At 41.3% G+C, this 25,568-nt stretch overlaps 1 protein-coding gene across 2 annotated transcripts in view; it reads left to right on the forward strand.

Annotated features, from left to right (window-relative positions):
- Positions 1-210: 210 nt before the first annotated feature.
- The window catches only part of GABRG2 (gamma-aminobutyric acid type A receptor subunit gamma2), a 261,450-nt gene continuing 236,092 nt past the window's right edge, over positions 211-25,568 (forward strand). The window contains exon 1 of one of the 2 annotated variants that reach the window (XM_069763791.1): positions 211-878. In XM_069763791.1, coding sequence (XP_069619892.1) covers positions 760-878 — 119 coding nt within the window. In that variant the 5' untranslated portion in view covers positions 211-759. The remainder of the gene's footprint in view (positions 879-25,568) is intronic. The other variant, XM_069763790.1, reaches the window with a different exon arrangement.

Raw genomic sequence — 25,568 nt, forward strand, 5'->3', positions numbered from 1 at the left:
GTTTTCGGTAAATCACACCGGACACAAGACACAGATGACTCCTGCTGGCATTCCTGCAGTGACATTGTTTTGCCCATCGTCCTTCTCCACGAGTCAGTGACTGTCAGCAGGGCTCCTGCTCTCGCCTTCACCCTCTTTATCTAGGGGTCAGCCGGTGCCTGTCCCTCGGCCTCCTCTCCCTCCTCACTGCAGCCAGTTGCTGTGGAGCACAGGCAGGAGGAGGGGGAGCAGCAAGGAGCAAGACAACAATCAGCATCCCTGGGTTGCTTAGCATCCATGATGAGGGAATAGGCTCTTCTACACCATGGTTGTCCTGCACTAAGGCAGAGAAGTGTCTCTGTCAGCTCTGTTCCAAGGATATTGCTATTCACAGGCGGAATCTATCCATACAGGCTACCTCCTAAAGTGTTCATTTTCCATGGACCGTCCATGAAAAAAAAAAAGCCAGGCTGTTTGTCAGCCCTGCGTAGTTAATCTGCATTCAGTGCGAGGCGCAGATCTGCTGTGTGCTTTCTCCATCCTTCTCTCCGTTTTTAGCTTTTCCCCTCCAGATCTCCGAAGCTGGTGCGTGAGCCGTCAGTACCGGAGGGGGTTAGCAGAGGGGGGGGGTACCGCCGCCACAAGATGCGGATCCTATTTCTTAAATATTAATTCTCCCAGCCTGGCGGAATGTATCATTACAGTCAATGCACCTGGTAGGGGGTGGGGGGCACAACGGGACTATTCCATTCGCAAGAAAGAGAGGAGATTGAGGGGGGAATGTCGGAGATGTGTTCACCAAAGAAGCCAAATGTTGGAAACAAGGCGTTATTGCATTTACCATTTTGTCATCACAAAATGATGGTGTGGATATTGCTGCTTTATTCGTTCATCCAATGGTAAGAGCCATGCGTTATCTTTAATTATTATGTGTCTTTATGATGAATGTATGTATGTCCAGGGATAGGTGACTGTGCGGTGTATAGCAGTATCACACGCACACACATATATATATATATATATACACACATACATATGGATCTTGTATCTACGGTGGGATACACGGTAGCCTACACAGACGAGGCATTCGGCCATTAATTACCACCATGTGTCAATGTACCGTGAACACCTACAATGAACATTTACCACTTGTCGTATTAACAAAAAACAATGATGGAAGGCGCTCGATGCATGTCTCCTGCTTGTTTCACCATATCATGGCTGTGCCCTTAGATCTGGTGGAAATTCTGCAGGTTGAGGTAGAGATGGAACATCCATTCTACGCGGCGTCCATACAAAGCATAGGAACGTGATGGCACCATGGACAGCTCGCCTGTTTACTATGCCTTCTACATGAGCTCTTTATTATCTCGCAGCCCCTTCAATACTCATTCTGTCCTTAGAACAAAGGGTCTCAGTGTATTTGCAGTTTCTCCCTTTACATCTGCCATGTTCCCCCCACCTTTTCCTCCTGGCTAACTGCAGTGATTATGATTCCTGCTGAAGCAGCCAACACTAAGGAGTGCAGAATCCTTGGGCAGGCAGAATGTTGGAGCTGCATCACACAGCCGGATCATTAAAGCTCCTCTTTATTCCAAGGGTTAATTAATGCTGCAGCGCACATTCCTTTAACTAAGGCTTACGATAGTCATGTGGCCGGTTGGTCAGATCACGCTGCATTGGGCAGAGGAGCTGCTGCCATGTTGAAAAATGTTCTTTGACAGAAACGAGACCACCATTTGCAGTGGTCGTCCAGGGGTTATGATGTGAGCACAGTGTACACCAGCTGACGAGGCATTTCTGAGGCTGCAAAGCACAAGTCATGGAAAATGGCCAATATGCCAGCATTATCATTGGGGGATGCAGATGTTACTTACTGGGTAATGGTTTCTGCACATGGAGCATTTATTCTATTTTTACATTTATTTTTTTCCTAAATGTCTATATTTTATAGCTCACAATACTCGTGCTATAGATGGACCAGCAAATGTAAAAAAAAGTTAGATTTCCACTTTCTAGATAAATATTCAAGTAAAATCTCTGTCATCAATTTATTAGCACTCATTCAGTGATCAACTTTATTAAAAGCTCCATTGTGAGCTTAAACAAAATGATAGATAAATAGACAATAGATTGATAGATGATAGATAGATAGATAGATATGAGATAGATAAATAGATAGATAGATAGATAGATAGATAGATAGATAGATAGATAGATACTGTAGATAGATATGAGATAGATAATAGATAAATAAATAGATAGATCGATGATAGATAGATAGATGGTAGATAGATAGATAGATAGAGAGAATGATAGATAAATAGATGATTATGAGATTGATAGATAGATAGGGTGATGTATATGGGAGAGATAGATATATGGATAGATAAATAGAAAGATAGATAGAATTATTGATAGATACATAGATAATAGATAGATAGAGGATAGATGTGAGATAGATAGATATTTAGATAGATAGATAGATAAATAGGTAATAGATAGATAATAGATCATTTTCAGTGCCGATACTTAATTGAATGAGGCCTAGATAGATGGATAGATCGTAGATAGATTATAGATAGATAGATAGATAGATAGATAGATAGATAGATAGATAGATAGATAGATAGATAATAGATAGATATGGGATAGATAGATGATAGATAGATGATAGATAGATAGATAGATAGATAGATAGATAGAAAGAGAGAATGATAGATGATAGATATATAGATACATGGTTATGACAGTGATAGATAGACAGAGTGATGTATATGGGAGAGACAGATATATGGATAGATAAACAGAAAGATAGATAGAATTATAGATAGATAATAGATAGATAATAGATCATTTGCAGTGCCGATACTTAATTGAATGAGGCCTACTCTAATGCAGCCAGTCGCAGTGATATTGTGGGCACCAGTATGTGCAGTAAGGCTGTACGGATGGTTATAGTTTGTTCTGCTTTTGAAGGACTTGTCTTTTGGGACATATAGAGGGGTGTAAATTCTATAGGACCTCTATCTATTGGTCTGGTCAGACTGGTGATGGCTTCTCTGGCTCTGAGGCACCGGGCCTGATAACATATTGATTTTAAGTGGATGCCATGTGTACAAAATGTGTTGGCACTGCAAAAGCTCCAAATACTCAGTGCCAGTTCTCCACAAGTAACTGGTGACCACTGTGAGGCTCAGCAGCGAGGCGCCATGTAAACAGTTGAATTCGAACAAGAAAGAAGGAATCAAAATATCTTTCCAATAATGCTTACACATGACATTCATGACCATTTCTTACTTTTGGAATATTAATAATTTTCTTCCAAATCCCCTAACATCACAAGTTAATCAAAGACACATAAAACGGAACCAGACTCAACATTTGATAATGCTGTCAATTCCTTGGGGCCCTGCGGCTACTGAATATGCCTCCAGCTATATGCTGTGTATACACTATATATTACATGTATATAATACAGCTGAAAAAAAATCTACTACACTAAACTTTCTAAAAAGAAGTTTACACATTTACATAAGCATTTATGTTGCAGACTTGTAGTTCTTCACATCACGCGCACAGCATGCTGTCAGAGTTTTCCGGTGTCGTGTGAGGCATTCATGTGTCGGTACGTCTGCGATATGCATACCCTTGGCCACATTTTAACTAGACATTCGTGGCCTTGCACCATTCACTTGTATTGATCAAGACAGCATGTGGCCAGGGATATGTATATCGCATTCTTGTGGTTGCATGTCCTTCAGAATCCTGACAGTGTGCGCTGTGCGATATGTGAGGATTCATTCTACGTGACTGCAGGCTATTGTAACAAAACTGGACAACTCCTTTAAAGAATGCCTCATTTCTTTAAAAATGTAATATTTTTTCTCCAAACAGAGAAAATACCCCTACCCCCCCTTTGTGGGATCTTTACATGATTCTGCTTTTTACCATATTTTTTAACCGCTTAACCCTCAGAGGTATTTTCATTTTTGCGCTTTCATTTTTTGCTTCCATTCTTCCCAGAGCCATAACTTTTTAATTTTCGGTCAATATGGCCATCTGAGGGCTTATTTTTTGCAGGACAAGTTGTACTTTTGAACAACATGAATTGTTTTAACATATCATGTACTAGAAAACAGGAAACAAAATTCCAAGTGGGGTGAAATTGCAAAAAAGTGCAATTCCGCAATTATTTTTTGTTTTGCATTTTTGCTAAGTTCACAAAATTCTAAAACTATCCTGACTTTATGATTCTCCAGGTCATTACAAGTTCATGGATGCCAAATTCATTATGTCTAGGTTTTTTTTATCTAAGTGATGAAAAAAAATTCCAAAGTTTGTTAAAAAAACAAGATATGCAAATTGCCTCTTCTGAGAAAAAGAGGACTTAAACTCTATAGCGCCACCTGTTGGAAGTAGCGATCCTACAAGTCACAATCAACCCTTTAACGAGTCATGCAATATGACTCAGGATAAAAGCCAAATCAGTATCTCAATTCGCAGACACGGAGTTTCGGGCTGTTGGCCCTCGTCAGTGCGAAGCATGAGAACTGATTTGGCTAGGTGAGAGGCTCTGGACTGGGGTCTAAGGGGTACCGTTTCTCCTTATGGAGAGTGACAGTGGCATATATGCATATTATATTTCCCAGAGGAGCATTGCACGGCGAATAAGCCTCCTTACCTTGACAAGCCAGAGATGGTATGTCACTCTCCATAAGGAGAAACGATACCCCTTAGACCTCAGTCCAGAGCCTCTCACCTAGCCAAATCAGTTCTCATGCTTCGCACTGACGAGGGCCAACAGCTCGAAACACCGTGTCTGCGAATTGAGATACTGATTTGGCTTTTATCCTGAGTCATATTGCACGACTCGTTAAAGGGTTGATTGTGACTTGTAGGATCGCTACTTCCAACAGGTGGCGCTATAGAGTTTAAGTCCTCTTCTTCTCAGAAGAGGCAATTTGCATATTATATTTCCCAGAGGAGCATTGCACGGCGAATAAGCCTCCTTACCTTGACAAGCCAAAGATGGTATGTCACTCTCCATAAGGAGAAACTATACCCCTTAAAAAAACAATTGTGCCATTTTCCGATACCAGTAGCATCTCCATTTTTCGTGATCTCAGGTTGGGTGAGGGCTTATTTTTTGCGTACCGAGCTGTCATTTCTAGTGATATCATTTTGATGCAGATACGATCTTTTGATCGCCCATTATTGCATTTTAATGCAATGTTGTTGAGACCAAAAAAATGTAATTCTGGCGTTTTGACTTTTTTCTCGTTATGCCATTTAGCGATCGAGTTAATTATTCTCATATATTGATAAATAGGGTGATTCTGAAAGTGACAATACCAAATATGTGTTTGTTTGATTTTTTTATTGTTTTATTTTGAATGGGGTGAAAGGGGAGTGATTTGAACTTTTAGGTATTTTTATTTTTTTAATATTTTTAAAAACAATGTTTTTTACTTTTGGCATGCTTCAATAGTCTCCATGGGAGATTAGAAGCTGTCATAAACCGATCGGCTCTGCTACATAAAGGTGATGATCAGATTGCTTGTATGTAGCAGAATTGCTCACTTGCTATAAACAAAGAGCGGCTCTCATAGCAATCCAGCAGTGAGAAAAATAGAGGTCTACTGGAGACCTTTAATTGTCATACCAACCCATTGGCGACCCGAGGTCTTGTGACACAGGTGCCGATGGGCAGGATTTCCACCGCACTTGCCGGAAGTGTGTGTTAAATGCCGCTGTCAGAGTTTGACAGCGGCATTTAACTAATTAACAGCCTCAGGTGGATGGTCATTCCACCTGCGGCTGTTAGAAGCACATGTGAGCTGTTCAAAAATGCTGGCACATGTCAGCTGTTCAAAAATGCTGGCATGTACCAGAAAAATGTGGGCTCAGTGCTGGAACCCACATCAAAGGGACGGAGTCCAACATCGGCCTACTATTACGTCCGATATCGGAAAGGATTTAAACAGGCAATTTATGTGCTTGTATAAATTAATTATGTTCCCACATATACCATTCTTCTCGAGACAAAATATATTGAATTATTTTAATTTTCATCGTAACTAAGATCTTTATCAGTTTTGTGGCTCTTCGTTTTACCTTTCCCATCTCAGGAGGATCCTTTCTATGACCTGGTGCCCAGAACTGAAAAGCAAATTGCAGATCACACTACGGCTTTGTAAAGTGGTAGTATTACATCCCCTTCCTTCAAATTTAAATATATCTTCTAATACATGACAATATACCACCGATCTTTCAGGGCCACTGATTGACAATACATTCTGTTAGTCTGTGATCTACAAGTACACTCAGATCCTTTTCTACAAGTGACTCTTCTAGTTTTCCTCCCCCGAGAACCTACTGTGCCCAGATATTATTAGTTCCCAGATGCATAACTTTATGTTTATCCACTCTAAACCTCATCTGCCATGTAGATGCCTAAATACTCAGTTTGTCCACGTCAGCTTGTAACTCATGAACATCTTCCGTAGACTGCATTATGCTACATAGCTTGGTGTCAGCTGCAAAAATAGAAACAATGCTATTAATCATGACTTCCGTGTAATTAATCAATGAGATGAATAATCACATTTATTACTGAAGACTATTCAGAGTAGCAGTCATTCACCACAACTCTCTTGGCACGGTATCTGAGTCACTTTTCAACGCGATTACTAATCTTACTTTCTAAGGGTACCGTCACACAGTGGCATTTTGATCGCTACGACAGCACGATCCGTGACGCTCCAGCATCGTAACAATATCGCTCCAGCGTTGTAGACTGCTGTCACACTTTGCAATGTACGACGCTGGAGCGATAATTTCATGACGTATGTGCGATGTAGAAGCCGTTGGTTACTATGCGCACATCGTATACAATATCGTGCACACCTTTGTTACACCATGCGATCATGCCGCCACAGCGGGACACTAGACGACGAAAGAAAGTTTCAAACGATCTGCTACGACGTACGATTCTCAGCGGGGTCCCTGATCGCAGGAGCGTGTCAGACACAGCGAGATCGCTGGAACGTTACGGATATATCGCTGGAACGTCACAAATCGTGCCGTCGTAGCGATCAAAATGTCACTGTGTGACGGTACCCTAAGCCTGTAGACTTTAATTTACCCATTAGCTGTAAGTGTGGGACAGTGTAAATTGACTTTGCAATTTACAAAAACACAATAGTCACAGATTCTTCTCCATCCAGGTTTTTCTCATCCCTTCATGAAAATCAATGATCTTAGGTTATTTAGTTTGACTTTTATCCTTTGTAAAACAACCCTGCTATTCACTGATGATGTCATTCTTAATGCATACTCCTGTATATAACCCCTTAAAAGCCCCTCAAACATTTTTCCAAGAATGGATCTTAAGCTTACTGGCTTATATTTACCCGGGAAAGACCAGAAGCCCTTTTGAAAAAGGTCAGCACATTAGCTTTGTTCTTGTTGCTTGGCACAGTACCAGCAATTGGAGTCTCTAAAAGTTATGCTCCGGGGTCCAGCAGTGACTGAGCAGATGCCGCCTATCTCGTTTTGTGTCCTTCTTCACATTGATTTTTTCTAGCTTCACAAGAACCTGATCTATATTTAACCTACTGCATTAATTAGATGACATATTAAAGGAAGCAGGATCGGGTACATCATCCTCTATCTCCTTTTTGGTACAAAGCTGAAGAAATAAATTGGTGATTCTGTCTTCTCTTGATCCTCAGTGAATAAATTACAATTAACATTATGTAGGTGACCCACCTATGCAACCCCTTTTTTTGGATTATTTAAATAATTTATTCGGATTTGTCTTGCTTTCCTTGGCTACATTCCATACATGTTCTACTTTAGCTGATTTTACTTTTTTTTTACAATTTCTAGTCAGTAGTGTTGAGCGATACCTTCCGATATTTGAAAGTATCGGTATCGGATTGTATCGGCCGATATCCGAAAAATATCGGATATCGCCGATACCGATATCCGATACCAATACAAGTCAATGGGACACAAATATCGGAATGTATCCTGTAATGGTTCCCAGGGTCTGAAGGAGAGGAAACTCTCCTTCAGGCCTTGGGATCCATATTCATGTGTAAAATAAAGAATAAAAATAAAAAATATTGATATACTAACCCTCGAACGCGCCCTGGTTGTAACCGCTGCAACCGCCATGCTTCCCTTCCTAAGAATGAGCGTGTGAAGGACCTTCTATGACGTCGCGGCTTGTTATTGGTCGCGTGACAGCTCATGTTACCGCTCACGCGACCAATCACAAGCCGCGACGTCATCGCAGGTCCTTCACGCGCTCATTCTTAGGAAGGGAAGCATGGCGGTTGCAGCGGTTACAACCAGGGCGCGTCTGAGGGTGAGTATATCAATATTTTTTATTTTTATTCTTTATTTTACACATGATTCTTCTTCCCGATACCGATTCCCGATATCGCAAAAATATTGGAACTCGGTATCGGAATGCTCAACACTACTAGTCAGCTCATTGTTGCTTTTAATTGTTAGAGCTGGCCCCTTCGGACAAGGATAACCAACTGATGGCTCTGAAGTCACACGTTGCTTGCAGGCCCATTGGATCGTAGACCCATTTTAGAATTTAACTCTAAACAGCCGAAATAAAGACTACAGACAATGCTTTGGCATGAGATGGCTTTTAGAATTTATTGATGGTTACCTAAATATCATTAAAATACTCTTTATTAAATTAAATATCTTAAACAACTCAATCAGTGTAGTTAAAGAATTGACTAAACCAAAATACTTCCAAAAAACACCCAAAATATGGGTTAATTTATCCCTCTAATCAAACCAGACGACATAAAAAGATGAACTGAAAATTCACAAAGGCGCGAGTGGGTGTATCTCTTCCAGATGCTAAACAGCTGCTGAGGAGATCCAAACCACCGACGGTGTATAACTAGTCCACTTCCTCTGTTTATACTAGGTTCTTGATATCACTATCAGACTATAAGATGCACGGGACAATAAGGTGCACTCTAAATTTTGAGGAGGACAAAAGGAAAAAAAAATTAAATAAAATAGTCGTGCGTCTTATAGTCAAATTTTATGGTAGCTTACCGGGGGATCAGGGGCAATGGAGCAGGATCACAGGATACAGGGTCGCTGCTTTAGGAGACTGGCGATGGTGGTAGGAGTGGGGTGATGCTGCGGGACCCGAGCTGGGGGGCGGAGGGAGCGTCCAAGAGCTGAGAGGCTGCAGGCTCTGGGCTCCTAAAATGTCAGCACTAATGAGTCTCTCAAGATGTCAATATGTGCATACGCCTCCTCCGATGCCCATTTTCCCGAAGCCCACAGCAGGGAAATCAATGAGAAGGAGGACTTCGATCAGCACCGACAACTTAGGAGATCTGATTTTTATGGATACATTGCAATCTCCTGTAAAAGATTATTAATTGCTGAGAAAAATAACTGATAGCACACAGATGACAAGTGAGAAAAAATCATCGCACTCTACTGGATGGGAATGTGACCGATTTTTTTATACACTAGTGTGAGCGATCCATAATAACAAGGAGAGTTAGTATTTACCCCTCTGCTAATTGTGCAGCTAAAACCAATTCTGAATGCAATGCTTGTGTGTGGGACGCAGTGGGCAAAGTTTTTTATTTAAATCTCCAGAATCCTGAAACTTAAACACCACTGTTTACATACCAAAGTGTGTACGCTGGCTAAAAAATATATTAATGTTAGATGCCTAAACACGCCATGTGACTACTGCGGTCTGCAGGGGGTAGCAATTGGGATGTGAGTTTACCTAGACTTTTGGCACCATCCTCCTTTGTAAAGGCATGGCACAGTGTTTTTTTCACCTTTCATATTAATGGTCACTTTGCATTTTTTTCCAATACTTTTTGTAATTTTCTTGTTTAGATACTATACACCCCATCAACATACTGGCCACTGTTGCCACATATTTGTTTCCAGTTGTAAGTCTACACTAACATTTTGGTTTCCATAAATTACATTTCAGTTTGGTTGAATGAAAAGGATTATCATTATTTTTTTAAAATATTAATAATGATAAATCTACCGTATTTTCCGGCGTATAAGACGACTGGGCGTATAATACGACCCCCCAACTTTTCCAGTTAAAACATAAAATCTTCTTAAAAGTCGGGGGGTCTTCTTATATGCCATGTGTCGTCTTATAGGGCCGGCGACTAATGTTCCTTTTGGGGGAGAGTGGTCCCAATGACGAAAAGAGGGGGCGTCTCACAGGAAAGTGTGAGTGGAGTATCCCCCTTTTACCTCATTGTAGCAGCTGGGGAGCAGCGGCGGCTACTCCTCTTTGTGCTGTGTGGGTGCTGTGCTGTGGGGCGGCGGTGTATCTTCATGCAACGTTAGGGCTCTGTGCTGTGGGGCGGCGGCGGCGTATCTTCGTGCAGTGTCGGGGCTCCTCCAGCAATGCAGTGGCCTCCGGGAAAATGGCCGCTGGAGGTGGCGCATGCTCAGATTCAGATCTCATCTCCGGAGCATGAAGATATGCTGCCACCGCCCCACAGCACAGAGCACCCACGCGGCACAAAGAGGAGCTGCCACCGCTCACCAGCACAGAAACCCCACGCTGGCACAATGAGGTAATAGGGGGATACTCCACTCACACTTTCCTGTGAGATGCCCCCTCTCTTCGTCATCAGGACCACTCCCCCCCACTTACCATATGCACATTGGTCTGCACCAGGCGTATAAAACGACACCCGGCGTATAAGACGACCCCCAACTTTTAAGAAGATTTTCAGGGGTTAAAAAGTCATCTTATACGCCGGAAAATACGGTATATATGATTTTACAGCACTTTGAATAGTCCCATTTAACAACCGGAAGTTCACAGAAACACTGATGGTTGTTGCTGAAAAGTTTTGTGCATGTACTTGGACCTAAGTAGTGAACTCTTTGTTTAAAGTTAAGCATCTTTAGTTAAGAATGGGAAAACTTATTAATTATCTGCCATGTAAACCCTGCCAGTGCCTAGCTTTCCCGGTTAGTGTCAACAACGTTTAGAAGCAAAGGAAACATAATTCTTGTGTCAAAAATATATGCTAAACCAAAAGACGGCATAGTGAACACACGTCATAGGGTGATACCAGAGAAATCCTAATACAGTATTATGTATAAGAATGTATAAGCTGTTAGCAGCAGCAACAACACCGACACTGCTTGCAGCAATTGTCCTGTATGTAAGAAGGAGAAAGACCAGCACACTGTCCTTTTAAAAAAGTTTTGTGCTTGAGGAAGAGACTCCTGGTCCAGATTTATTGAGATGGGGACCTCAGCACAACAGCAATAAATGAGACTGTAGGTCTTGCTGCAGTGTAAATTTAATTTGATCCAGCCAGGAGTCAAAAAACAAATATGGTCCAATGTTTCAACCAGGAGCGGTCTTTATCAAGGAGATCTTGTGCAGGTACAGATAGGCAGAAATCTGGTGGAACAATAACATAAATCATAAGATCACTTTCATGTCAGGATGCACCTGTATGGAGCAAGAGCTGGGAATCAGGAAATGCGGCAATGAGGGTGTCAGCCGTGGATTGTCAGTATACATAGTATTATGTATTCACTGCACTCATACCATGGAGGTTGCTTGATTCAAGTGAAAAAGTTTATTCAAACAATATTACAGTAGTGGAGCAATAGGCAAATAACGTTTCGGCCAACCAGTGGCCTTGGTCACAATATCGCTGAAAACAGACAGAAAAAACAAAAAAAATTATTAAATATTTACAAACCCAAATGTACATCTTTACAATATGCCAAAGCTTTATATACAATTCTGAAAACATGTCAAGGTAATTGCCAAGCGATTATGTCTAAGAATTTGGGCGTATAGCAACATGATATACCTAGTTAGCAAGGCGTTTCATAGAGAAACTGTTTAGTAGAGGCAAGACATGTATCCTAAATACTGAAGAAGGCAGACTAAAAGAACATACCCTGTTTGGATGGTTCCTTTAAGAATAAACATGCGGTGTCGCTAAGGTGATCAACGAAGGAAAGGGGTGTAACATCCTGAAGTGACAAGGGTTAATGAGTAGTTGATAATAACGAAAGTAATGAAGATAGTGTTATCGAACACGTAATTAATCCATATGATTGATACAGAGGATTTATGAAGTATGCTAGTGCACTAATGTGGCCCCTGTGGATGTATAGATTATCACAGGATAAGAATAAACATGTAGTGATGTAATGGGGTTCCCCTAGGTATTAGTTGTATGGCCATATTAGTAGGACCTAGTGTGCCACCAAAAAGTGAACAAATAATGTAAATACTCGCCCATATATTAAAGTAGCTAGAGCCAGGTATGTGGCTGCCAGAATAACATCGCAGTCTGGCGTTAATAGCTGTTGGAGAAGATGAGAAATGTCATAGATAAATCTACCTGAAAAGCTATCACATAGTGAGTGCAGGGTGATATATTACTTGCCGGTATGGTGCAAGGGTAAAGGGCTGGTCCAACTAGTAATATCGCTGTATTGCTTAAATAAATGGGTGAAGCTGAAAGGAAAATAAGAAAACCTATTAAAACTGCTGAAGGTTTATTAAGATTAACTTATCTGGTGGAAAGAGTTGCCTCACATCTGTTGGCAGTTTGTGGTACCAGTGGTTGAAGCCAGCGTTGGTGGCAAAGTGGAGGGAGTCGACACGAGCTGTGTCCAGGCTGAAGGGAAGTTGTGGCGTACAGGGTGATGCCGCTGTATGTAGCCTCAGCCAGTCATGTGACCGGACATGGTGCAGGATGCCGGCGCATGCGCGGAGCGCTCGCGGCGCTTGCGTAATGTGTGCTGACACTCAGTGAGCAGTGCCGCTGTGGTGCAGGGCATTGGCGCTTGCGCAATGTGTGCTGATGCTCAGTAAATAGTGTCGCTGTGGTGCAGGGCATCAACGCTTGCGCAATATGTGCTAATATCTATAAATCTATACATCCACAGGGGCCACATTAGTGCACTAGCATACTTCATAAATCCTCTGCATCAATCATATGTATTAAGTACGTGTTCGATAACACTATGTTCATTACTTTCATTATTATCAACTACTCATTACCCCTTGTCACTTCCTAACAGGATGTTATCCCCCTTTCCTTTGTTGATCACCTTAGCGATACCGCATACTTATTCCTGAAGGAACCATCCAAACAGGGTATGTTCTTTTAGTCTGCCTTCTTCAGTATTTAGGATACATGTCTTGCCTCTACTAAACAGTTTCTCTATGAAACGCCTTGCTAACTAGGTATATCATGTTGCTATACGCCCAAATTCTTAGACATAATCGCTTGGCAATTACCTTGACATGTTTTCAGAATTGTATATAAAGCTTTGGCATATTGTAAAGATGTACATTTGGATTTGTAAATATTTAATATTTATTGTTTGTTTTTCCTGTCTGTTTTCAGCGATATTGTGACCAAGGCCACGGGTTGGCCAAAACGTTATTTGCCTATCGCTCCACTACTGTAATATTGTTTGAATAAACTTTATCTCTTAAATAAAGCAACCTCCATGGTATGAGTGCAGTGAATACATAATTCTGTGATTAATGAGACCATTGGCTCCGTTCACTAGCACCATCAAGTTCACACCAGTCGAGTGCTAGCCTTCTATGCTCTCTACATTGTGGATTGTCAGTAGTACTACCATACGCACACCACATTTTGCCTCCATTGCCTCTGGCAAGCACATTAGTAGTGACTAGTGAGGAATTGAAAAGCGTAATGAAGTATATACTACATCACTCATCTCAATCATATCAGGATAATGTAGCATCTGACAGTGCCACTTCAATGATGGAGTCAGTGTTCTGCTTGGTCCACTTCCTCTGTTGTGTAATGTGCCCCAGCGGGGTAGTCATGGATGAGCGGTATCTCCTGCACACTCTGGCACCCAACAGGAAAATTGTGTCTCATTCACAGTGTGCTGTTAGTTGTGGGGTGCGTTACGCTCAATTGTGAGCCATAGGCATCCATTGACTCCAAGCTTCCATCTTCAGAAAACACCGCACACAATCCATTGGACACCAAGGGCTTTTCAACAGTCAAAATTTTAGTGTTTTTACAGTTCAGCTTGACTACAGTGGAGCATGTGGGATAGGTCACAACAGGTTACAATCTTTTCCTCAGGTACCAGACATAACTTCAAAACTAGCACTTGTTCCTGATAAAGCATCCATTTTCCTGCTGTCTCCGCTACCTCTTGGGATCCCTCTCCAGTGCACCCCGATTCCATCATCTTCTACCTTTGAGGATCTGTGTCCCTCTTCCCTTGTAGGAGCGACATGCCCCATGTCCCCAACATCAATCTCGAGGTCCTGAGCCTGACGAAAGGATCTGCATGGAGGAGTTGTATGTCTATCCCCTGCCCCGAGTGATAGGCCCATGTTGACCCTAGCAGCCCACTGCACTTAAAGTCCATGAAGAACTTGTTTTAATTTCCCACAACTTCTAAATACATTTAACCAGGAAGTACCTCTCCTTTTATTAACACTATTCCCCTCCAAACTGTTGACATGTACGTAACATTAACTATACATTATCTGTTGCCTGTCTCCTACCATTTATTACTAGTAATCCTTGCTTCCTTTTATCTATAAACACTTATCTTGATACACTATCATGGGTTTTGGCACCTACCCCGCTATTCTAAGCATTACTATAACATACTACATAGGGATTATACACATACATATTAAATACATAAAATGCATAACACTGTTCACATTTCACATAAGCCTATGATGGTTGTCTTCAACGTAGGGACGGTGTAAGACAGTCCACCTACTCACAGCTGAATTAACATGTAGGGCCCAATTCATCAAAGCTTTCATGTCAGAATTCTGGCATTAGAGTTTTAAAAAGTCGCAAAATTATGTTGCAACTTTCACTTGCACTTAAATATTTGATGCCTTTCTCTGACACAATAGGTAGAGCTGGGGTGGGATGGGGCACGGTGGGGGGCGGAGCACCACAGTTTATCTTATTCATGATGAGCTGTGACGATCAGTATGTCAGAATGCTCACTCCAGAACCCAACTGGATCCAGATTAATGGCATGGCGCATAGAGGTGTATTGCACTTATCAGATGATCCAGATTCATGAAGAAGCATACACCTCCTCATGAATCAGGAGTGTCTGACTCCAGCACAACCTTCATTAAATTGTTCACTCTAGTCTTGATTCGTTGGGCCCTTGATTTTCATTATGTCAATGACACCTGTATTTGTTATGCCCCCTGATTCTCTAACACACAACACCCCAGGGGCTAAGAAACATAGTACAACATAACAACTTTTTTCAGTTTATTTATGGGAAGAAATCAACAGTCAGCCATTGTTCTTGGATAACATGAGGATAGAAGAAAAAGAAAACACAATTTTGATGCAAAGCTGTGTTGCTGGTTCTATGAATGGTGGTAGTAAGGGCACTTGCAGTGATAGCAGCCCTTTGGGCCAAGGCAATCTCAAAATAAGAATTCGTCAAGAAAACAAGGCCCTCGGATCATTTTCCTTACTGAAATTATGATAATGATTTTGTTGTGTACAAGACCTGAAAACCAGGCAGTTGTACCAAGTAGATGATGTCATCGGATGAGGGGGACGCCATTGGCCTCAGTGTTACACAATGCAGGCAATGTGTAGCTAAAACAATGTCTTAGGCTAAATCTGTTTGTTCTGAAGTCAGCTTTGGAGCAGGTGATGCCATTGCTGTTGTTGATGTACTGTAGAAGGAATAATAGTGCCTGGAATCTTTGATAGGTGTTATGCCGATAGCAAACTCTGTATACATTACTCAGCCCATGAAATGTCAGCAACTCCTAATGAGAAGAAAACAAACTGACCAGGAAAATTATCAAGCCTAAAGCTGTTCTCCTTCTTCTCATTCTGGTATCTAGCCTACATCTGCAAGTAATGCCTTGTTGTTGTCATCAACCCTATCATCATCCTCAAATACAGCTTTCCATACACTTCCTGCTCTCTGCATCATTAGTATTGATGTGCAGATCATGCAAAAATTTGAATTTGACTGTTCTCGTGGATTTTATTGGGAAATTTGAGTAGCAGAAAAGTTATTCTCCATGAATTTAATGTCCCTTATTATGCTCTGTGGTATCTTAAGATTCCAGAGCGTAATAAACATTTTAGTGAAAAATGATTTTATTGATGTTACTTTCATTTCTCACTATCATATCTTCTGTTCATGGCTACGAAGTCCGGGGCTTTCAGATTTTAAGGCATGGATTACAAGATGCAACTATGAATGTATGGGTGACAGCAAGGAGTAGAGGGGCAGGACAGGTGAGTCGAAAGATGAGTTGAAGGTTTTTTTTTTATTTTTAACCATTTTGATGGCTTTTTATTGGCTCAGAAAAATGGCAGTCTGAGGCTATCAATTTGCTAAACCCATGCAGCAGCGAATTACAAAAATTCTGCATTTTAGAGAATGAGGAATTTTGTAAAATTTTAATCAAATTCATGTCCACTAAAATGTATTTTTTCATCTGCAATCTTCAAATATGCTTTCGTGTGACCCAAAAAAACATGCATTTTTGTCATCCAATTACATGGAAACTGGAATCCAATATGTTTAAGTTCGTCACAATAGATGCTAGATCACCTGGCTTGTACTGCCTTTTGCAAAAGAAGAGTTTGTACTCAGGCTTAATGGAAGATACCTAGCTGTTATTAAATATTATTCCAAATAGAAGGTCCAAAAATGCAAAATTTTTAACACCAAAATCTGTTGTGTTATGTGTATCTATTTTTCTGTGCTTAATCTATGAAAAACTATTCTTTCTAATTTTAGGTGAAATTCAATTAACTACAATAAATTTTCCCAGTAGCATCCTGATCAGGAGTTGCACCACCTAAACAGCCAGGTTCAGGCTTATCTGCAATGTGTCCTTTCTCCGGCAAATACACTGAGCTCAAATCTTATGGACATTAGGGTCAATAGATTAGACAAATGGCAACAACCTGACGAGTTTGGATGTACTGTCATGTCCAGCCTCCAGTGCAGAAAGGGTCAGATAGGGTGTTAAGTGCAGCCAATGGCTTTGTCCCACTCAAACGGAAAAGGTTATCTTCCACAAACATGGAAAACCTAACATTTGTCAAAATGAATCAGGCATGGATAAGTGCTAAAATATCACTCACCTGTGGTTGATGGCAATGATTAAATTGGCCATACCACCTGCCTGCCTGATTGATCATTGTCAGTCTTCTACTCCATTGTGTCTCCGCCAGTACTTGTCCATTATGTCATCTATACTGTAGTACTGTGCCTTCTAGTGTTGCTGTTGCTGGCTTTAAACTGACACACATCTCTTGCCCACCCTGTCCTAACTAATATGCTACTCCTGTTACAGTCACTCCACATCCACATCAGCCAACCATCTACTGGCAGTCCACTGTGTTTCATAGTGCGAGACTGGACTGCTGCTGCCAGGACATCTCCCCTCGGATAAGAAAGGTCCCTGATAACAAGAAATCACAAAAATTCAGGTTCATGAGAATCTGATTTTTTAGTTAAATTTGAGGCAAATTCAATTCACGTAAAACTCATTTGCTTAGGTCTGCCTTGGACCATTTTGTAAATTTACGCTTTTGCAAATATATATGTTTTAAGCCACGTTCACACTTTCAGTATTTCGTCAGTATTTTACATCAGTATTTGAAAGCCAAAACCAATAGAGGGTGAAACATGCAGAAGTGGTGACGTGTTTCTATTAGACTTTTCGTCTGATTGTCCCACTCCTGGTTTCAGCTTACAAATACTGAGGTAAAATACTGAATAAATACTGAGCGTGTGAATGTGGTCTTACTTGTACTTCACTTGACTAAATGCTTAATATTTTATTTTCCTCGTGTCCAAACTTTAAAAGATTGTCTACACCTATAATTTTAAAAACAATCTACACCTACCTACCTACCTGTACCATCTGTGTTTCTCAACTCTAAGGCCTCTGTCTGCCTCCAATCTCATGATACAATGTCGCGTCACTGGTGCCACCAATTGGTGGTCATTGCTTTGCTGCAGCCTTACCTGTTTCCAGCTGTACCCCAGGTGTCATCGGTGTTTATGGTGCTATGAAGGTTGTGGTTAGGTTTTTGAATTAAAATATTTTTACTCCTTTAAGATCATGATAATAACCCTTCCGATGATATAGGGGTGATTCATGAAACAGTTTAGGCAGATTTATTGCAATTTTTTATGGAAGTCAAACCAAGAGGTTAGACAGATATTCTACAGTATAGATTTTGCAACAATGTGGAATAAATTTTAGTAGGATTCTATCTTGTTCCAATCTGGTGTTATTTTCAAATTTTGGCACACAGTCAGTCTGAAGATGGTCCAAATTTATTTCGAGACATGCACCTAACTCCAGAGCAGTGCTTTTCAATCTATAAGGCTAGTTGTTGGCACAGCTGGTAAGGCAGTTTTCTTAAAAGTTCTTTGCAAGGCTAGTTCACCCGATAGTGTTCTCTAATCTGAGAAACTCAGTCTGATGATGGTCATCACACTCTGATCAGACTCTGAATTTGGTCACAGTGTGACCTAGTTTTCTCCATCTTCTCCATTCTGTCTATCCATGTAAATCAAAGTCATGCAAGTGTGGTCCCATATTTTTTGATGCATGCATAGACTTGAAGTGCTGAGTGCCTTTCCGAGCGAAGGCAAATGATGCATGCTACAATTTTTTTCTTTGTACCCTTCGGTCCAAGGAAAACATTTGAACATGTGTATGGCTTCATTAAATAACAATGGTCCGAGTGAGATCCAATGGTTTGATGGATCACACTTGGATCGTAACTACCTTCGTCTGCATGAGCCCTGAGACTGCAGCAGTATTTAGTTGAGCAACATAATTGACTCACTTTCTACGTATAGTAATGTTGGATTTGATTACTTAAAAACTAAAGTGAGGAGAGTTTTCTTATTTTAATACAAGCTTTCATTACAGAGACAAAAACGCAGACATGATTTAAGTTTGTCTTTCGAGACTCAGGTATTAATTTGGTCTGTCCGATGAGACTACCATAGGAAACGTTTGAGAATACCTGCTCCAGAGAAAATTTCTTTAGAACTAGCATAAGTAACACAAATCTTAAATCAATTAGCCTTATATTATGCAAAGGATTTTTTTCATTTAGAGCCTGAAAAAAAGGTTTTTATGTTTTGCTCTATTTGACCATTCAATTTTATATTATGCAAAAATATGTGGTTGTGTCATCTTATAGCCATGTTACAAGTGACTGTTTTTGCATTTGTGGAGCAATAGTTTTTAAAAAGTTGAGAATAACAGTTTTTCTTTAAAATTACAAAAGAAAAGACATTTTATTGCAACCGTTTCCCTCACAAAGTGTGCGTGTCACAATTTTTTTTAATGTTTTGCACACAACTGTTTTCCAGGTCAAATTTTACATCTGTACATGCCGCAACAATATGTTGTTCCATTGCAGGTGCTGTCTTTTAGAATGTGTCTCTACCATGAATGATTCAAAAGAACCTGTATCTCCTTGGTTTGTGTTGTTTGAATCTCTATGCAATGCACTGGCCATTCAAGAACTACCACTAGAACACCGCAGTGTATGTTTTTTTTTCTATTTAGTGTTCCCTGAATCTTATCCAACCAGCAATCTTTATTAAGAAATAGTATTATCCTAAAGTATCAAAAGACAATCTGAAACACTGAAAATAATAAGAATTTAAATTAATAAAATAATAATTGGGAAGTCAATTTGAGCGATAACAGCAATTAACAACGACAACAAAAAACAACATTTATTTTTATAAAAAATTAAACAGACTCAAGAAAAAATATTTTAACATTTGAGAGCTAAAAATGTGGAAAAAATTATATGTACCAGACTAGTAAGGGTCAGTAGTGCCAGCCGCATTAGGCCCAATTAATGCCTGTTTTTGAGCTGAGACATGCCCTTTTGTTCATCATATCTTGTCTTCTTAATATTGCATCTACATCCAAGACCTGTACTGACATCACAAATCAAAGCAGCATGTCCCCCATCCTGTAATAATTGCCACTATCCTTTAATAATGTCTCTCACCCAGGTCCCAATCCTGTAAAATAATAATATCACCTATCCTGCAATAATTTACCTGGGTCTGGCATAATCATGTTGTTAGGTGTCAAGTTCCCACCTCTGCACAGGGGGAATGTCGAACCATCTCTGCTGCGGTCTCCCATTCTTCTCCAGCCGCAGTGGAGTCTGCTCAGCGCAGACGTCGGTCCCAGCGTCTTGCTCAGTCTCACTCTGTGCATAGGGTTACTGCTGCTTTTCCAGCTTCTGCCATTGAAGCCAGTGCTGGGCAGCGGCGAGCAGTCGCTTCTGGGGCTAAGTCCTACTTTGCACACACTGAGCATGCCCAGGGCAAGATCTCTCAGTGGAGATCTAGGGTCACATGCTCAGGTACTGCAGCAACTTCCATTGGTCCTTCTCACGGAAGGTCCTGCAGGTATTAGGACTAAGTTATGCTTTGCACACTGGGCATGCCCAGGGCAAGATCTCTCAGTGGAGATCTATGGTCACATGCTCTGGTACTGCAGCAACTTCCATTGGTCCTTCTCATGGAAGGTCCTGCAGGTATTAGGACTAAGTTCTGCTTTGCACACTGAGCATGCCCAGGGCAAGATCTCTCAGTGGAGATCTAGGGTCACATGCTCTGGTACTGCAGCAATTCTATTGGTCCTTCTTTGAAGGGTCCTGTACGTGCTGCGGCTATTTAAGGCTCGCATGGCCGAACGGCCATGCGCTAGTGTACATTTGTAAACGTGTGTGTGTTGTGAGTGAAAGTCGCTCTTTAAATAACCCTCCCTCTTGGATGACTGTTCGCGGAAGGTGTATGTTTGCTATCTAGCGCCCGACTTATCCAACAGCACGTTACACACTAATACAGCGTCTAGTTGCTGTGTCCGCCAGTGCGGTGCCGTGCGCTTTCACAGCGCTTTCCTGACCAAGCCTGGGTGGTTAGTGGCGTCCGCCAGTGCGGCACCGCACGCACTCTCGTGCATTCTTTTGTTATTATTTTGTTATGCTGACACCCCAGTAGCGGTTTTCTACCGCAAGTAGTCTTCACAGACTCAGATCCCAAGTCTTTGGACTGAGCTCGGAGACTCCTTTGCTTGTGCTCTTGTGTGCAGTACCGCGGCCCTGTGACTTAACAGGGTTCGCTTCCTTCACACAGGGTGAAGTTAACCCGTGTGTATTCACATTGTACCACCATATAGTCCATCATTACTTGGCAGCAGGTTCCATCTCTGCACGGTGGACCCCGGGCTGCGAACGCACCTTATTCAACCTATGTTATTATTTAGTGCGTTCCGCTAGCCCTAACACATGTAATAATATCATCCATCCTGTGTTAATGTCACCCATTCTGTAAAAATGGCATCCATCCTATAATAATGTCTCCTGTCCAGCCTTCATCCAGCGATAATATCACCCATCCTGGATTAATGTACCCCAACCTGTAATAATGTCACCCATCCTATAATTGGCGTTGACCACCTGGGACCCCCATCTCTTTTCCGCAAATGTTTGCATTTTAAAGTGTTTCCAATAAATTGACTTTTTAGAAGATCCATGTTGGATTTATTTTTTCTTTTTCATTGCTGGCTCTGGACTACGCCCTTGACCAAGGCGGCTCCGTGCATGGACATCATTACACTGTTGAGGGATTGGTGAGCTGACTTATTTTCTTCCCATTTTTTCCTTTTTCCCTGTTTTTGTATCCTATAATAATGTCTCCTGTCCAGGAACTCATCCAGTGATAATATCACCCATCCTGGATTAATGTCCCCAAACCTGTAATAGTGTCACCCAGCCTATAATAATGTCCCCTGTCCAGGCCCCCATCCAGTAATAATATCACCCATGCTGAAATAATTCCCTGAGCCTTTCCCCTTCCTGTAATATTTTTCTCCTTCTTGAGACTAACCATATTATAATATCACCCATCCTGTGTTAAAGTCCCCAATCCTGGATTATCTTCACCTATCCTATAATAATGTACCCTGTCCTGGCCCCCTTCCAGTAATAACGTCACTTGTCCTGGCACCTTCCTTTAATAATCTAGGCTACAACGTGAAATAATGTCCCCCATTCTGGCCCCCATCCTATAATATGTTCTCCCATTCTGGTTTTCTATTGCAATAACCCCCCACCCCTCCTTTTATAATGTCCCCATCCATGCAGCTATCAAGTAATATTGTCCCTCATCCTGAAATAATGTCCGTTAGTCCAGGCCCACATCCAGTAACAATGTCCCTCGTCTTGTCCTCCACCCTATAATATTGTCCCCCTTTCTATTACATGTTTCCCATCCTGGCCTCCATCCTAGAATAATGACCTCCACTCTAGGGACAATGCTATAGTAATGTCTCCCATCCTATATAAATGTCCACCACCTTGTAATAATGTCCCCTGCCCTGGCCCCCACCCAGTAGTAATGTCCCCCATTGCGATAATGTACCTCGTCCTGGCTCCTTCCTGTAATAATGTCCCTTGTCCTGGCCCCCATCCTATAACAATGTCTCATGTTCAGGCCCCCGTTCTGTAATAATGTCACTTGATTTTTATAATTTCTGTAATTATGCCCCTGTACTGGCAATGACCCTATAATAATATACCCTATCTTCTAATAATGTCCGCCATCCTCTTCCCCAACACATTAAAGAAAAATTAAGATTCCTCTTACTAGGGTTGAGCGAAACGGGTCGGCCATTTTCAGAAGTCGCCGACTTTTGGCAAAGTCGGGTTTCATGAAACCCGACCCCTGTGTGGGGTCGGCCATGAGGTCGACGATCTTCTGAATCTGGTATCGGAATTCTGATACCGAGTTCCGATATGTTTGCAATATCGGAAATCGGTATCGGAATCCATATTTAAGCGTAAAATAAAGAATTAAAATAAAAAATATTGCTATACTTACCCTCTGACGCGCCCTGGTACTTACCGGCAGCCTTCCTTCCTTAGAATCAGCGCGTGAAGGACCTTAGATGACGTCGCGGCTTGTGATTGGTCACGTGAGTGGTCACATGGGCGGTCGCGCGACCAATCACAAGCCGCGTCGTCATCTAAGGTCCTTCACGCGCTGATTCTAAGGAAGGAAGGCTGCCGGTTAGTACCAGGGCGCGTCAGAGGGTGAGTATAGCAATATTTTTTATTTTAATTCTTTATTTTACACTTAAATATGGATCCCAGGGCCTGAAGGAGCGTTTCCTCTCCTTCAGACCCTGGGAACCATAGTATCCCATTGCACTGCATTGGGTTTCGTGTTTCGGCCGACCCCGACCCCGACTTTTCTATAGGATCGGCCGATTTCACTCGACCCGACTTTTGAGAAAGTCGGGATTCGTGAAACCCGACCCGATTCTATAAAAGTAAAAGTCGCTCAACCCTACCTCTTACATGTCCTCTTGTCCATGATGAGCAGCATCCTCTATGTTCTCTATAGCAGGATCATGGGGCGGGCAGCAGATGGCAATGACGTTGCTATTTGCCCTTCGCCTCGTTTGAGTATCCCAGCATGCGCTGGGATGGATTCTGAAAGCATCATCAAAAAGGAAGTAAGAAAAAAAAAAAGCAATTAGATACTGTAGTTAGGGAAGGAGAGAGGATTTTTAATTAAGGCATATTATAAAATATTTTAGATTATGGCATTAAATAGATACGGATTTAGGATGAAAATTAATTTGTATTTCGGATCACCCCTTTAATACTAACATCCATACTGCTCTAATACTCCTAACGATAGGCCATTAATAGTTGATTGGTCAGTGTTCAACTTCCTTTTAATCACTTAGCATGCAGGATCGCAGTGTTGAAATATGGCGCCCTTCTAAGAAAATGAGCTACAGTATCAGACAAATTCTATACAAATACTCGTGAAATAGGCCATCAGTATTTAGCGCCTTGTCCACGTTTCTCCCCCTTCCTTTCCTCTTTACCTTGGCTGTAGATGTCACCGCCCCATACATCCAATGTCTAGTCTAGTACGGGTAAAGCTAAAGTCAGTGATTTATTGCAGCAGTCCTTTCGGATTCAAGCCTCAGATTAAGCCCATTTTTTCCCGAACCTAAACTATTTTCTACATCTTGTCTGTGATTATTGTCTGAGTTCGTTGGCTACAGATTTACATTTTTTAATGAATAAACGTGAGTAAAGAAAATAGTAATTATATCCTTATTAATGTAGCCAAAACAAACCTCCTTACCTTTCATGCTATATAATTCAATTCTCGTGAATGGTGACTATCCGATTTACATTAACATAATCATATAGTATTGAAGGCTTCTTTTCACACCTAATGCATGAGAATATCAGCGCTCAGTCTCCAGCCAATGACACTTTGTTCTAGTATAGTTTACTTATGGAAAAATAATGGGTATTCACAGAGCTATAATTAGTTTAAGAATTTTAAGTAACTGCTTATGAAATCGTTAATGTACCAACAACTAACATTAATAATAATGCTTCCCAACATACATATTTCAGCCATAACATTAACACCTCCTACAGGGAAATGAAACATTGATTATCGCGTGACAATGGCATCTGTCAAGTAGTGGGATATATAAGACAGCAACAGACCTGTCAGTTCTAGAAGTTGATGTGTTGGGCAAATTTAAGGATTTGAGACACAAAGATTAAATTTTGATGGTTAGACAGTTGGGAAAGAACAATGTCCAAAGTGCAAGATTTTGAGCAGTGTCCCTAGTATGCAATGAAGGTGCAACAAGGTACCAGAGCTCATTGATGGAGGGAACAAAGCCTTCAGTAGTACAAATGACTGATAATTATATTAGAAGGGTGTCAATATATAGAGTGCATTGTAGAGAATGGAGCCACAAAGATGCCCTAAAGCCCTATCAGAGTTCCTATGCTAACCCCTACCCACCCCAGACAGTGCTTACAATAGGTAAGTAAGCATCAGAACTGGGGGTCTCTCTTTCCGGCTGTGTCTCTCCTCTGCACCCCTCTGCACTGTCTGGTGAGTGTACATTGGTATTGTGCTATTATGTGACTATATGCATTTGCAGCCCATATGGGCGCTACTTTAGAATAGCTAGATTGACTTTACTGCTCTACCTGATACTTACCTGTCTTGTATAGTGCTCCTGGTAAGCATATTGTGTGCTTTACCCATTATATGCGGGACTCTCCCTATCATATGTTTAGGGGTATTTTGGAGGGACTGTCCTCTTCCGGCCTTTTCATTGGAACTTATACGCTGTGACTTATTACTGATCGTGTTTTAATCATTTTTATGTATTAATAAAGATTTAATTATTTACTGTCCATGATATGCTCCTTATTCTCCTCCTTTGACAGTATTGTGTGGAGCGGACTTGCTTGTCGGGGGGTGTACTATTCTAGTACTCCCATACCCAGACTGTCACAATGGTTTTGGGATTCTGCATAATAAGCACCATTTTTTGTAGCACTTCTGTCTGTGACTCAGGGAGATGCTTTCTCCTTATATTTCTTCTCCTACTATGACTATCCTGTGTTTGGATGAATTTTAAAACC

Source organism: Ranitomeya imitator, chromosome 4 (assembly GCF_032444005.1).
Source record: "Ranitomeya imitator isolate aRanImi1 chromosome 4, aRanImi1.pri, whole genome shotgun sequence".
Lineage (NCBI taxonomy): Eukaryota > Metazoa > Chordata > Amphibia > Anura > Dendrobatidae > Ranitomeya > Ranitomeya imitator.